Source organism: Cervus canadensis, chromosome 24, assembly GCF_019320065.1.
Source record: "Cervus canadensis isolate Bull #8, Minnesota chromosome 24, ASM1932006v1, whole genome shotgun sequence".
Lineage (NCBI taxonomy): Eukaryota > Metazoa > Chordata > Mammalia > Artiodactyla > Cervidae > Cervus > Cervus canadensis.
The window spans coordinates 27550822-27564704 of NC_057409.1; the positions used below are offsets into that span (position 1 = coordinate 27550822).

The window sequence follows — 13883 nt, forward strand, 5'->3', positions numbered from 1 at the left end:
ATCGGACACGACTGAGCGACTGAACTGAACTGCCAAGGCTCAGAAAGTGAAACTGTTGGTCACTCAGTCCTTTCCGACTCTTTGTGACCCCATGGACTGTAGCCCACCAGGCTCCTCTGTTAATGGAATTTTCCAGCCAAGAATACTGGAATGGGTTGCCATTTCCTTCTCCAGGGGATCTTCCTGACCCAGGGATCAAACCCGTGTCTCCTGTATTGCAGGCAAGATTCTTTACCATCTGAGCCTCCAGGGAAGCCCAAGGCTCAGGCCCCCACATAAAAGATGGGTGAGTACCACCTGTCCTGCTCAGAGAGCGAAAGGACAGTGAGTGGACCTCTAGCCCCCCACCCCTCACCTGTGCTCTGCTGCTGCTCAACACCACTGTTGGTCATCTCAAAGGCTGGAAGTGGGCAGAAACTTCCAACGGATTCTCTCTCAAGACGGAGGCTTGCAATTCCTTTCAGGGCATGCTGCTTCCTTGTTTTGAGGAAAAATACAAATAGGTCCTTTGGCCATTGAAGATGAAGCCCAGTGCTTACCCCCGAATGGAAGAGAGAGTCGGAGGCGAGCAACACTGACCTGCACGAGGATGGAAAAGTGCTTGTCCTGTGGCTGGGAGGGCATCTCTGCAGGTCTGGAGAGACAGGATGGGGGAGGTACCTAGTTTTCACCTCCCTGGGCCCTGGACCCTGTGTGGGGCAGACTTATGCCACTCCATGTGAGAGAGGCAGGCTTCTGCCACTGGATGCTAGCCATAAGCTAAGAGGACCTGTGGAGGGGGTGCTGAGTCTCTGGGCCTCGGGAGGAGGTTTTTAGAGGTGTTTCACCACGTGTTCCTGGCTTTCTGTTGGCCTCAGCTTTCAGTCCAGTCAGATCTGGTCCTAGCTGTGCTTGCAGACCCTGCAGTAGTTGGGTGGTGGGGTCCTGCATTCGGAGAACAATAGCTGCCTGTGAAAGCCCGCTGTGGGGCCCCCAGAGGTGAGGCATGTGCGCACGGCCTGGGATTCCACACCATATTAGGGGAGGGCCGCCTGGTCAAAGAGGGGGCTTCTGCTGTCAGCTGGGAAGGCGTGTGACCTCTGGATGCCTGAGAAATAAAGGGAGGTGTGTCACCCGCTGGCCCCACAGGGTTGGCCAGTGGGAAGGAAGCACAGAGGACACAGCACACCACCAAGCTCTCGAAACTCAGCTTTATTGACTTCCAGTGTTTCCCTCTTGGTCTGAGCTCAGCCCAGCTGGCTTTGATAGGTCACTGGGACTCAACGGCGCAGGGGCTGGCAACACCCCGGCTCCACCACTTCCCTCCCCGGCCACTGGGCTCCCCAGGGAGGGAGGAGGAGAGGCAGCTTCTGTGGTGTTGGAGAGAAGGAATGGGCAGCAGGGTCAGAGGCCAAAGGAGCCACACAAGCAGCAGCATGCCTGGAGCACCCATCACACGCTGATTCCAGTCACACACACACCCACACACACACCCCTGAGCACTAGAGTGGCCTTCCACCTTCCAAGCTCTCACCAACCCACGCCCATCAGCCCTCTTGAGACCACACCCTGCTCAGCCAATCTGCCCTGGATCATTCTCAGACCCTAGGACTGCCCACAGGAAAAGAACCTCTCCCAGATGCCTCAGGGCCTTGATTTGTACACTCTAACCCCAGCGCTAGCAAGAGGTATCAGAGGAAATGAAGCTCAGACCATTCCCCCTTCATCCACATTCTTGCCACCCCTGCCAGGGACAAATCAAATGACAAGATGTCCCCATCTCACGAGTTAACAGGCCGACCAGAGCTGGAACTACATATCCCAAGATGCACAGCTCTGTTAACTGCGCACCACTTCCCCCAAGCATGATCTAACAGAAAGGCGAGGTGCGTTGCATTCTGGGACTTGTAGTCCCCAGGAAACAACACCAAACACCCTGGGAAGCCTTTACAGGCTAAGCCTACCTCCCACCCGGCCCCCGCCCACCGCCCAGGCCCGGCTCTATGCTCAGCACAGGTGAGGGAGAGGGATGGAGGGTCCCCTCCCAGTGCACAGGGTTGGGCGCTGTCCTGTTGGAACTGTGCAGCAACTCTGGGTCCCGGACATCCAGCTCAGAACACATCTGGGGAGAGAGCGGGGGTGGGGTGACAGGAGAGAGGATCAGCCGCAAGCCTGGAGGGCAGAGCTAAGCATGCAGCCCTGGGCTAGCCCTGTGGCCTCTCCCTGAGCCCTGATGCATGGTGCGGGAGGACGGGGTGTGGTCCCTCCTAGGCCTCCCTCCTGGGGCACCCTGGCCCTATCCCCCCTCTCCAGGGTTAGCCGGCCTCACCTCTGGCTAGTCCGGAGGCTGGGGGCAGGCTGAGGCAGCAAGAGGAAGGGAGGAGGAGTAGGCTCCGGTTCTGAATCTGGACGGGCCGAGAGGCTCCCGCCCCACCCAGCTAGCCTCCCCGGAAGACCTTATGGCCCTACGGGCCACAGCATCTTCCTCGCCACAAAGAGGCCTTCTGGGGAAAAGGAAGAAGGGAGTCCCAGCCAGGCAGCAGGCAGTGAAAGCAAGCGATGTAGCCCGCGGGGAATTGCAGAGAGAAGAATGCGAGGGAGGAGCAGCAGCACCAGGAGGGAAGCAACAGAGACGTCAGAGCTCAACACTGCGCGGAAACCGGGGTGGGGGTGTCTGCAGCCGACCAGGAGAGCTGTGGCTGCCCACTCTGGCTCAGAGAACCTCAGGCCAAGTCCTCCTTCCTTGACATCATTCAGCAACACAGGTGGCAGAAGGCCTGGGCGTGAAAGGCCGGACCCAAGCCACTAATGCCCCTTAGAAACTCCCCGTCTAATTAGAATTAAGTTCATCCTGGCTCCTCAGGCCCTCCCGCTGCCCTGAGGTCCCCCACCCTGGACTTCACCAGGGACCTATCAGCCGTGGGCTGAGCACAGCAAATCCACGCTGGAGGGAGGGGTGGACCTGGGAGGGAGCCCGAGGTGGAGAGGGGCTCCTGCACCTCAGGCCATGCCCTTCTCTGACCAGGACTCCCGGTCCCCCTGAATCGGGTGGGCTGGGCCTGATGATCAGAGGATGAGGCAGCGAGCGGCCTTCTCCTCCGGAGAGGGGCTGGGTTTGGCTGTGTCACCCCTTGCACCCTCATGGGGCTCCCGCACTCCCGGATCGTGGTTCTGGGCCTTGGGCTGCCCCTGCCGTCGTCGCTGTGCCCCCCGCCCACCTGCCGGTTTCTTCCCAGCTGCCTCCATCTCTGACAGGCTGTAAGCCATGGCAAGCTGCAGGTCCTCGTCCTCCTCAGAGAGGCTGCCGTCGGGGGGTCGTGACACAGGGGTCTGCCGGACCTGCGTGGCCCCTGACCTGGAGGTGACAGACTGCTGCTGCTCACGGCGGCTCAGCTCCAAGCCCAGGGCCAGGTCGTCTGGGATACCTACAGGGGTCACGGCCACCATGAGGCCCTTTGATCCAGGCCTCGGGAAGTCTGCCAGGGAGACTCATGCATTCTGGCCACTCTCAGCCCCTCCTTTGGAAGTGGGGGTGCATGCATTTTGAAACCTAGCATGATGATGAGCATGGCCAGTTTTTCAGCTTCAGCAGATACAAGCTGTCTCTTTGGGCAAATTACTCAACCTCCCTAAGCCTCCCTTTCCTCATCCATAAAATGGGAATGACAAAGAGTGCCTACACTGTCAAATGGTTCCAGTGATTAAATAAGACAGCTTGCCAAGTGCCCTTATTAGCACACAGAGCTCCCAGAGTCAGCGGGCACCAAAGGGTGACCATCCTGTACCGCATGGCATTGTGGGAAGAAGAGGTCAGCCCCAGGAACCCTGCATCCTGTAGTTTCATTCCTGTCTTCACCCTTCACTAAGTAGGTCAAAGCCTCGGGCCTGGGGCTACCCGGGAGTTAGGACCATTTAGCTATGCTGAGGCTCCGTCTCTGCAAATGAAAAGTAGGGCAAGTGCAAACTGCCCTGCTTTCCCATGGTTCTTGTAAGAATATTGGGGATATGGTGGTGTGTGTGCAAGGGCTTTAAAAATAGTCACATGCTCTGCAAACTCCAGGCATCCCAACTCATGACAATGGTGACTAGCGGGCCCTCTGAGAGCCCACCATTCTGTGTCCCGGCCCCCTCCCCTTCCCCCGGATCACCATCTCCAATCCTGCCAGTCTGGCCTCCCTGGCCCAGGGGAGTTCAGAGAGGAGCAGGTTGGGGAGGGGGCTCTGGGGCCTCGGGCTTCCTGCCAGGGATCGGTGGCTGGGCCGTTCCTCACCATTGATTGTGACGGACTTCAGCTGTCCATCCTCCTCCACTTCTACCCGCTCCTGCCCGTTCTCCATGATCCTGTGGGAGACAGCACAGTTTACTGGGCGGGCAGGCCTGAATCCTGCGGGAGTCCGTCTGGGCTCCAGGCTGCATTGGACAGGACGGACTGGGCTCTGCCCTCAGGGAGCTGCCTCTCGAGTTGTCTGCAGCACCCCCACCGCCGCTTCACCCCCCAGCCCCGGCATGGTCCCAGAAGAAGCCCTCACCTGCGTGTGGTGATGCGGCGTCCTTGGACAAAGGTGGTGGATGTAGAGATGGAACGAAAAGCACCAGCCCCAGGACTGAAGGAGAAAGACGAGGAGGAGAAATCTGGCATCGGGACAAGGGGGTGGGGGAGGAGGGGGCATTAGACAGGCTGCACCCGGCAGGCAGGCTGTGCTCACAAAGGGCCGGGAACCTCTGTGAGGCAGGGCTCTGGAGACATGAGAGAGAAGGCGTGGGAGAACAACGAGCTGAGGTGAGGGGCTCCAGGACTCCAAACGCTTGCAGGCATGGGAAAGAATGGCACTTACCAGAGTGCCCAGGGAAGGAGGAAGAGAAGGTGAAGAAAGGGCCCGAGTGTCGGGAACCCCGGTTCTGAAGCTCTGAGAAGGGGCCCAGGTCATCTGCAATGAGTAAGCAGATGAACCATCATCTGGTGAAAAGATCCCCCCCTGCCCCCCAGAATGTGTGAACCCTGCTTTTTTTTTAAGATTTTATTTGTTTGTCTACACTGGGTGTAAGTTATGGCATGTGGGATCTAGTTCCCTGACCAGGGATTGAACCCTAGTCCCCTGCATTGGGACCATGGAGTCTTAGCCACTGGACCACCAAAGGAGACCCTGAACCCTGCTTAATCTTACATCTTGAAATACAAGCTGCTAAGCAACTGGGTACATTTTAGCTTGGACTGATGTATAAATCAAATTCCTCTTTAGTATTATACATGAAAAAGTTCCCTGGTCAATTGTGGCCACTGTAAATAAAGGAAGGGGCCGGGGAGGTGGGGAGCAAAGGAACATCTCCTTCAGTTTTAGGCATAAGCCTGGTGTGATGTCAGGCAGACACAAGTCTCTGCTCTGCCATCTGCTGTGTGACTCTAAGCAAGTTACTGGAATGTGCCTCAGTTCTCTCATCTCTAAGTGTGGATAAAGTTATCTATCTCCCAGGGGTCATTTAACCATTCAAATAGGTGGCGTCTGCTGTTGTCTGTAATGGCATTATCACTGTCCCATGATGTTCTGAGTCTTGCTTGCATGACTGTCACTGTGGAGGTTTAACAATGAATTACTGTTGTTATCATTTACGTAAGGCGAGTCTCTGAAGTGTCACTATAGGGTCACGCGGGTTCTGGCATGTGTGAGGTTTTGTCCCAGCGCTCACTTGGATCCACCCCCACAAAGTCTTCTGTCTGTGGAATTCTGTTTCCCTCTCAGCCTCCTGCCTAAGGCCTCCCGGCTGATGGAGGGCGGGCCTGGAGGGAGGAGTCCAGCTCGTCAGACGCCCACCAAGTCCACTCACCAAAGAGCTCTGCAAAAGGGTCTCCGCTCCCGAAGAACTCCCGGAAGACCTCCTCTGGGCTGCGGAAGGTGAAGGTGAAACCAGGCCCGCCACTACCAGCTTCTGCACGAGACGGGCCAGTTCCTAGAAGAAAGGCAGGATGGGGAGAGGGCTTAGGGCAGGCACCCTGCCCTGAGTGAGGAGACCCCACCCGAGGCTTGGAGACTGCAGGAGCCGGGAGTGAGAGCAAGAATCCACTGCAGGAGACTGGCCTCCCTGCTCCTCCCTGACCCACTTCTGTCCCGGGGTGTCCCCGCTCCACCTACCTGCCCCAGTCAGCCCTTCCCGGCCATAGAGGTCGTAGATCTCACGCTTATGCTCTGAAAAGAGAGACTGGATCATTTCTCCCTCCCTCTGGGATGACGACCCCCCCCCAACTTCCAGGCTAGGCCCCTCTGAAAACTGTCCAGAGACTGACACTTGGGGGGCAGGAGGGTGAACAGGGGACATGAACACGGTCATGGTTTTAGCAGCAGCTCAGCCCTTCACACAGGGGATCCTTCCCATCTGTAAAATGGACACAATAATAGCACTGACCTCATAGCTGCAAGGATTAAATGAGATAATCCACCTAAACTACCTAGCACAGTCCCTGATACTCAGTGCTTCATAAATGTTAACTAATGATTAATTACTGTGTTATCATTAATCAGGGCTTTAACTTAAATGTCACAGAGAGACCTTCCGTGACTACCTAACAAAAGTTGGTGCCTGTGATTCCCTGTTTCCTATCACATCACCCTATTATTCCTTTAGAATAACCTTGTCTCTGCATTTACTTGGTTAATGTCCATCTTTCCTGACCAGACTGTGATAAACCCATCAGGACAAGGACATAGCCTGTTTGTCCTTCATTGTTCCTCTGCCCAACAAGAGTCTGGTACCTTAAGCATTCAGTGAATATTTTTTGAATTAATGAATGAAAGACCTGGAGTCATATTCCTTGAGCAAGTTACCTCACTTCTCTCAGCCTCAGTTTTCTTGCCTGACAAATGGGATGATAAATCCTGTCTTGAAGAATGGCTATGAAGACTCATGGAGATTACATGCCCTAAGGCCCGGCTCAGAGGAGGCTCAGCACACCTTGGTTCCCTGCCTTGCTTCCTTCCCCTTGTTAGGACCAACTACCAGACCCTGGGGAACAGACACTGAGACGGAATCTGGGGAAGAATAAAAGGGTGCTTGGCACACAGTAGGTGCTCCTTTGAATTGAAACAAAGAATTCCAGAGTCCCTGTGAGAGAGGAGCACTTAATTGCCAGGTTGAAAGAGGCATGGAGGCGACGAGGGTGGTGGCAGCGTGGCTTTGGGAAGCAATGTGATGGGCATGAAGTGGGAGTGACAGGTGCTGGCCTGCCCTGACCCCTGACCCTGGCCCTTACTGTCGGACAGCACTTCATACGCCTCGGCCACCTCCTTGAATTTCTTCTCAGCAAACTCTTTATTATCTGGGTTCTTGTCTGGGTGCCACTGTAATGCCTTCTTCCTATACCTGCAGGAAGTGGGTTCAGAGGGGAGGGTCAGGGGACAAAGGCAGGCACTTCCCACCAGGGAACACAATGACCCATTTCCTGTTAGCCCACCATAGCCCGTCCACCACTCAGATCCGGGTCAGTCCCAGCTGCTAGGGCTGCCTCTGCAGCAGTGTTTTAATGGAGTCCCTCTCTCTCCCCTCCGCAGCCAGTGCTAGGACTACATACTTGTATCAGCAGATGATAACCGGAGGGTGAGAAAGTCCCAGCCCTAACCCCTCCCAGGGGCTAGCTTGGTCGGGTTGCAAAGGACAGTAGGTACATGTGTCCATGGAGGGTACAGGGGCCGCTGGTCCCTCCTGGTCTCAATGCTTGAGCATGTCTGCACTGCATGTTCAGAAAGCCCACACTTAAGAGGCTGGGGGAGGCGGTAGGAGTGAAGACTGAGGGAAAGGATGGGAGGGTGCACTGGAAAAAGAGCCCACACTGCAGCTCGTAAACAGAACTCGCTACACATTTCCCCCACTCATCCAGGGGTTTCCTTCCTCCCTACAGGGGGTCACTCTCTGAGGAAGCCTCCCACCCCACCCCAGTCCTTTCTAAGGACCTGGGTCTCCCCGCACTGCCTCTGAAGGGCCCCAGGGTGGTGGTGGTGGGGTGGGGTGGGGTGAGTGGCTTTCTGATGCACGGCGGAGGCACTTACGCCTTTTTGATGTCATCAGCGGACGCACTTCGCGGTACGTCTAGGATCTCGTAGTAGGATGCCATGGCAACTCGTTAGTCGTCAGGCGGGCCTCCTTGGGGGCTGCGGGGTAGAGAAGGTAGAGTCAGACCCGAAAGAACCGAGAGCCAGCCCCTCCCTGGGGCTGGAGACCCCCGCAGGGGGCAGCAGAGCCCGCTGGCTCTCCTCGCGGCCGGTGACTAGACTCCCTCCGGCAGCCTTATCGGCCCTGGCAGGCGGGTGCCACCGGCTATCTCGGGACTCAGAGCCGTGGCGCCCTATCGCAGCCCGCAAACGCCAAGGGCCCCCCAGCCTGGCCGGGGCCCCCCGCCCGCACCTCCTCCGCCGGGAGTCCCTGGCCTCCTGCAGCGCCCCGCCCCTGCCCCCCTCCGGGAACCGTCTGGCACCGGCTGCCCGGCTCGCGGCTGCTGCGTAGGACGCGGCCGGCCCAGCTGTGCGCGCAAGCGTGCGTCAGCGGCACGGAAACTACTAGAGACCCAGAGGAGGCCGGCTCGGCCTGTCACCTGGGGGGTGGACTGGGGGGCGTGCTGCTGCAGGGGCTGCCGGGAGATGGAGGCGGAGCCGGCTATTTTGGGCTTGCACCAGGACAACGTCATCCCCAGATGGGACCTGGGAGACAGCGGCAGGTTCCATTCAGGCGTGACGCATTCGCCAACAAAAAGCCGCCCAGCCTCTGGCCCTTCTGTGGCCTTCCTACAGACAGGCTCGATGACCCGGGGAAAATCGCCATCTCAAGGGCTCACAAACTTCCCTCGGGGCCTAAATCCTCCCCTTTCTTCAGATCCCTGCTCCAGCCCCATCGTCAAAAGAGGCCGCCCGATTTCCCTGAGTAGGTCAGATCTGCCTCTCATAGCTGTTCTTGGCATCTTTCCTTACACTGGTCAGAGATACAGATTAGCATTTATTTGTTTACTTGACTGACATTCACCTCCCCCACTAGGATGTCAATTTCGGAGGGCAGAGATTATGTCCTTTTTTTTTTTTTTTCCTCTCACTAGAGTATTAAGGACAGTTAGTGGGATTCAAAAATAATCCATTGGATGATTAAATAATGAACAGATGGGAACATGTTGTTAATTTTGACACTGGGGGCGGGGCGGAGAAGAAAGGAAATTCCCTAGATTCGAAGTTTTTCTTTCCAAACTGATCCTGAGTAGACCTCTTCCACTTTAAAGTGATTTCTAGCCCATGGCCTCATGGGAAATTGAGAGGACCTTCTAGAACTGGCTTCTGCTTGCTCTCCAGGCCAATCCACAAACATTAATTGAGCATCGTATATATTGTAGAACTGCCAGGATGTAAAAAGAAGACTGTGGTCCAGTCCCTAACTTCACAGAACTCCAACCTAAGATACCAGCCCAGCAGTATAGACCACTGGGAAACCCCAAGGCTTTGGAAACAGACAGACCTGGGTTTACAACCTGGTGCTACAGTGTGACAAGAAAACCTCTAAGGACTTGTTTTTTTTCTCCCTAAATACAGGTAATGCCTAGGGCTCTTTCAAAGTAACATGAGGTATAGTGAATAGGCGGTGCAAGTGGGAAAGAATCCGCCTTCAAATGCAGGAGACACAAGAGATGCAGGTTCGATCCCTGGGTTGGGAAGATCCTCTGGAGTAGGAAATGGCAACCCACTCCAGTATTCGTGCCTGGAAAATTCCATAGACAGAGGAGCTGGCAGGTTACAGTCCATGGGGTCGCAAAGAGTCAGACACAACTAAGCACACAGCACAGGCTCTTTAGTACAAAAACTCTGGCATCATGACAGGCTGAACAATAATGGTTATGTGAATCCAGTATTTTAGGCTGGGTGACCCAGAAATGCTTTCATCAAAGAGAAGGGCTTGAGCCAGACATGAAAGCAGAGCCTGGAGTGCATTTGTCCAGTTTTCCTGGCTGCTCACAGTCTCTGAGCCTCCTACCTACCTACACCTGGCGAATTCCCACTGTGTCGGCTTTGATGGGAAGCAGGCCACTACCTGCCACAAACCCCGACCCTTGCTCTCCCAGACTCCCTGGCTCCAAGGGTGCAGGCAAAAGCCAGACACTCTGCCAGTCGGGAGGGCCAGCTGGGACTCGAATCTGGAACAAGTCACAGAGAAGCAGGGGCAGTTGAGAATTCATTTCTCCAGCGGTAGCAGCAGAGCCAGCAGTGGCCTCTAGTGTCTGGAGGAGGGAATGTCAACCTCAATGCCTGGGTGGGAGGAGGCCTCTCTGCAGTGAATGGAGGGGACAGAGGTCTTTTAGGCAGCCTGTCCCGTGCCCTGACCTTGACTGTGGGAAGGACTGTCCAGCTTCCCTTGATGCCTACCTGTTTGCAGAGTCTTGTTTGACAGCCCTTGTATCGATTCTGTATGCTACCCAGTATCTCTCCAGTTATGTGTATGTGCGTGTGTGTGTGTGTGTGTGTGTGTGTGTTGGGTGGGGGTGGGATTGGGGGGATGATTTCCTGTTGTTGTTTTTTTTAATTTTTTCCAGAGTTTCTGCTGTTTCCAGTCTTGACTGACCTTGCTGTAAGAGGAATGAATCGATTAGTTTCAATCAGTTCAGTCACTCAGTCGTGTCTGACTCTTTGCGACCCCATGGACTGCAGCATGCCAGGCTTTCCTGTCCATCACCAACTCCTGGAGCTTGCTCAAACTCAAGTCCATGGAGTCGGTGATGCCATCCAACCATCTCATCCTCTGTCCTCCCCTTCTCGTCCTGCCTTCAATCTTTCCCAGCATCAGGGTCTTTTCCAATGAGTCAGTTCTTCGAATCAGGTGGCCGAAGTATTAGAGTGTCAGCTTCAGCATCAGTCCTTCCAGTGAATATTCAGGACTGATTTCCTTTAGGATTAACTGGTTTGATCTCCTTGCAGTCCAACAGACTCTCAAGAGTCTTCTCCACAGTTCAAAAGCATCAGTTCTTCGGTGCTCAGCTTTCTTTATAGTCCAACTTCGACTAGACAGACCTTTGTTGGCAAAGTAATGTCTCTGCTTTTTAACATGCTGTCTAGGTTTGTCATAGCTTTTCTTGGTTAGTTTAGGTCACTCCAAAGTCTTTCAAATCTCTTTCTTTTTACTTCTCTTATCTCAACAGACTTTTGTCTAGCACTTACCATGTGTGTGGTTTTATGTTAAGACTAGGAATATAAAGAGATTTAAGTTTCAGTCCCTGTACCGAGGAAGATGAAAACCTTGTTGGGGCACAGACAAATGACAGCTGAGGGAAATTATGTGGAACGCATCTAGCAAGCAAAGGGTTAATTTCCTTTGTTCACAAAGGATTCCAACAAACTTATGAGCAAAGACAAGCAATGTAATTTTTAAATGGGCAAAGGGCACAGAAAAGACAGTTCACAGAAGAGAAACTAGTGGCTTTTAAATATGAAAAACTTCAATCTCATTCATAGTAAGAGAATTATAAAGGAAAGCTGCAAGAAAATACTTTCACTTCTCAGATGATTGATGCAGATCAAAAAGTGTATGTTATATGGGCAAGGCTGTGAGCCTTTGGTAGTGGGAGGGATAATTTGGATATAACTTTTATTTATTTATTTATTTTTCATTTAATCCTTTTGTTTTATTCAAATGCCAAAAAAGTTTCAAGATACAAATCGTAGTTGTGTTTAATTTAAAAACATCAACTATGCTTTGTTAACAACTTTCAAAACCAAACAGAAGTTGCTATGACTGAAACATCTCCCAGTCATTTCTGGAGGACTACCTATAATACATTTAGTAGCTACTCCAATTTCCACTCTACAAAGAGGAAAACGATGAGCCTCTTTGAGCGGAGATGAGCGATGAGCTAAAGATTCGCGCGCCCGCCGCACCTCAAGTACAAGCTCCGCAGCCAGACATCTCCGGGGGCCTAGGCCGGGGCTTCGCCCCCAGCTGCCCTCTGGATCTCAGCGGCCAACTCTTACTCGCAAAGTTTGCTACCTTAGCTTCGGAATCGCTTGCCCGCTCTAGGCCCAATGCAGCGTTGACCCGCTTGGCACCAGGACCTCCACTCTCTTCGTGCCCCACTGCCATCTACTCAATAGACACCTAACCCCTTCCCCCGACCCTCCCCTCCTCTTTCCCCCGCTCCCTCCTCCCCGCCCCTGGATATAACTTTTATTTTTTTAATTTTGTTTTTTCAGACAAGAAAGTCCTAAATTGTTTATTAGATAAGAACTTTACAAACATTAGGTATATTAGCGGTAGCGGTGGAGCTGGAGAGTATTGCGCCTTCTCCAAGCCGCACGACGAGAGCCATCTATAGTGTGGTGGAACTTGTGGCCCTTGCCCAGGCCGCGGCTCCTTCTGCCTGCAGACGTCAGCCCCCCGCATCTCCCTGTGCTTGTGGACTGGTTTGGTGATCCACTGGGTGTCAGGGTTTCTTCTGATAGCTTTATGGAATGGATCAATGAGGATAACCTCAAAGAATTTGTATGTAGAATCTTCACCAACCCAGTAGGAATTCAGGACCCTCAGGGCCCCACAGTGGCGGCCAGCGCGGTCCTCCGCAACCGACTGCAGGCTTCGAGCAAACTTGAGCTGGTTGACACCATGGTGGACAGGCTTGCCGTAGGTGGCACCCTTAGGAACGGGGCGTTTGCGGCCCCCGCGGCGCACACGGATCCCTTATATTACATAGCTTTGCTTGGCCTTGTAGCCCAGCCTGCGCGCCTTGTCGGGCCTGGTGGGGCGCGGGGCGCGGTGCAGCGCCGAGAGCTGGCGGTAGCGCCAGCAGCGCACCCGCAGGAGGAAGCGCATCACGTCCGACTGCTTCTTCCTCCACAGCTCCTGCATGTACTGGTGGGCGCCCATGTCGGCTCAGCCCGGGCCGCGCAGGAGCCAGGAGAAACTCCCAGGACGCAGGGCCCCCGAGCCTGGATGGCCGATGTGAAGGGAGATCGGTGGCGGATGAAGCGGTGAATATCCTGACACTGCCTGGATATAAGTTTTAAAGAGAGCAATATGAGGTATATATCAAAATTAAAGGTGTGTGCCCTTTGACCCAGTAATGCCATTTATAGTAATCTGTAGTTGTACATATATGCAAAGAAGTATGTGCAAGTGTTGCAGCATTCTTTTCAATAGCAAAGAATTAGAAATAACCTAAATACTACATCATTAATAGCAGACTGGTTAAATAAGCAATGATACAGTGCACTATGGAGTACTATATTGTCACCAAAAAGAATGAGGCATATCTATATGTAATGCTATGTTATTGTTAAGTGAAAAAACAACATGTAGAGCAAAGTATATTTAAATGTGTGCACACATTAGTATACATTAGTGTGCACACCTCAGCAGTCTGGAAGGAAATACTATAATAACAAAAACCACGAACAATGATGGCTGCCAAGAGGGGAATAAATGAAGGGGACTTATTTTTGCTATTTGTAAATCTCTTTGGTACCTTTTGAATTCTGAAGTGTGTGTACATAATAACTGGTCAAATACACATGTAATCTTTTAAAATCTAGTTAGGGAAATGGGATATCAGAAAGAAGCTGAGTGCTACGCTACAAGGCGGTCCAGGCCAAGTATCGAATGAGTGATAGAGATGGAAGAGAGAGACTCTAGAGGAAGGAGAGGTCTCAGAGCTGGACAGGTTCTGGGTGACTGTGACCTAAACTGGAAGGAATGGCAACAGTGAGGCAAGCAGGGGGCGGGAGGCTAGAAGGGAATGCAGCTTTGGAGGTAGGCATGTTCCTGACACATCAGAGGCGAGGGAGGAAATGTGTTGGGTGGAATCCAAAGTTGGGGCTCTGGCTCTTGTGTCTGCATGCAGGAGGTAATTGTACCCTGGCTTTAGAAGCCTCCGGGATGAAAGCATTCCCCAACACTGA

At 53.5% G+C, this 13883-nt stretch overlaps 1 protein-coding gene and 1 pseudogene across 4 annotated transcripts; both read right to left on the reverse strand.

The window, feature by feature from the left end:
- Positions 1 to 1176: 1176 nt before the first annotated feature.
- Positions 1177 to 8558, reverse strand: DNAJB2 (DnaJ heat shock protein family (Hsp40) member B2). Of its 4 annotated transcripts, XM_043445203.1 has the most exons (10): positions 8371 to 8558; positions 8016 to 8117; positions 7223 to 7332; positions 6108 to 6161; positions 5803 to 5925; positions 4815 to 4907; positions 4509 to 4611; positions 4250 to 4320; positions 3198 to 3404; positions 1177 to 2101 (listed from the first exon to the last, which is right to left on the reverse strand). In XM_043445203.1, the coding sequence occupies exons 2-10, from the start codon at positions 8078 to 8080 to the stop codon at positions 2091 to 2093; spliced, it is 837 nt and encodes a 278-aa protein (XP_043301138.1). In that variant the 5' UTR covers positions 8081 to 8117; positions 8371 to 8558; the 3' UTR covers positions 1177 to 2090. The 4 variants fall into 4 exon arrangements, with proteins under 4 accessions (XP_043301138.1, XP_043301136.1, XP_043301139.1 ...); XM_043445201.1 differs by having other exon boundaries at positions 1177 to 3404; XM_043445204.1 differs by lacking the exon at positions 4815 to 4907 and having other exon boundaries at positions 8371 to 8540.
- A 3621-nt stretch (positions 8559 to 12179) lies between these two features.
- On the reverse strand, positions 12180 to 12961 carry LOC122426356 (annotated as a pseudogene).
- Between the last annotated feature and the right edge of the window lie 922 nt (positions 12962 to 13883).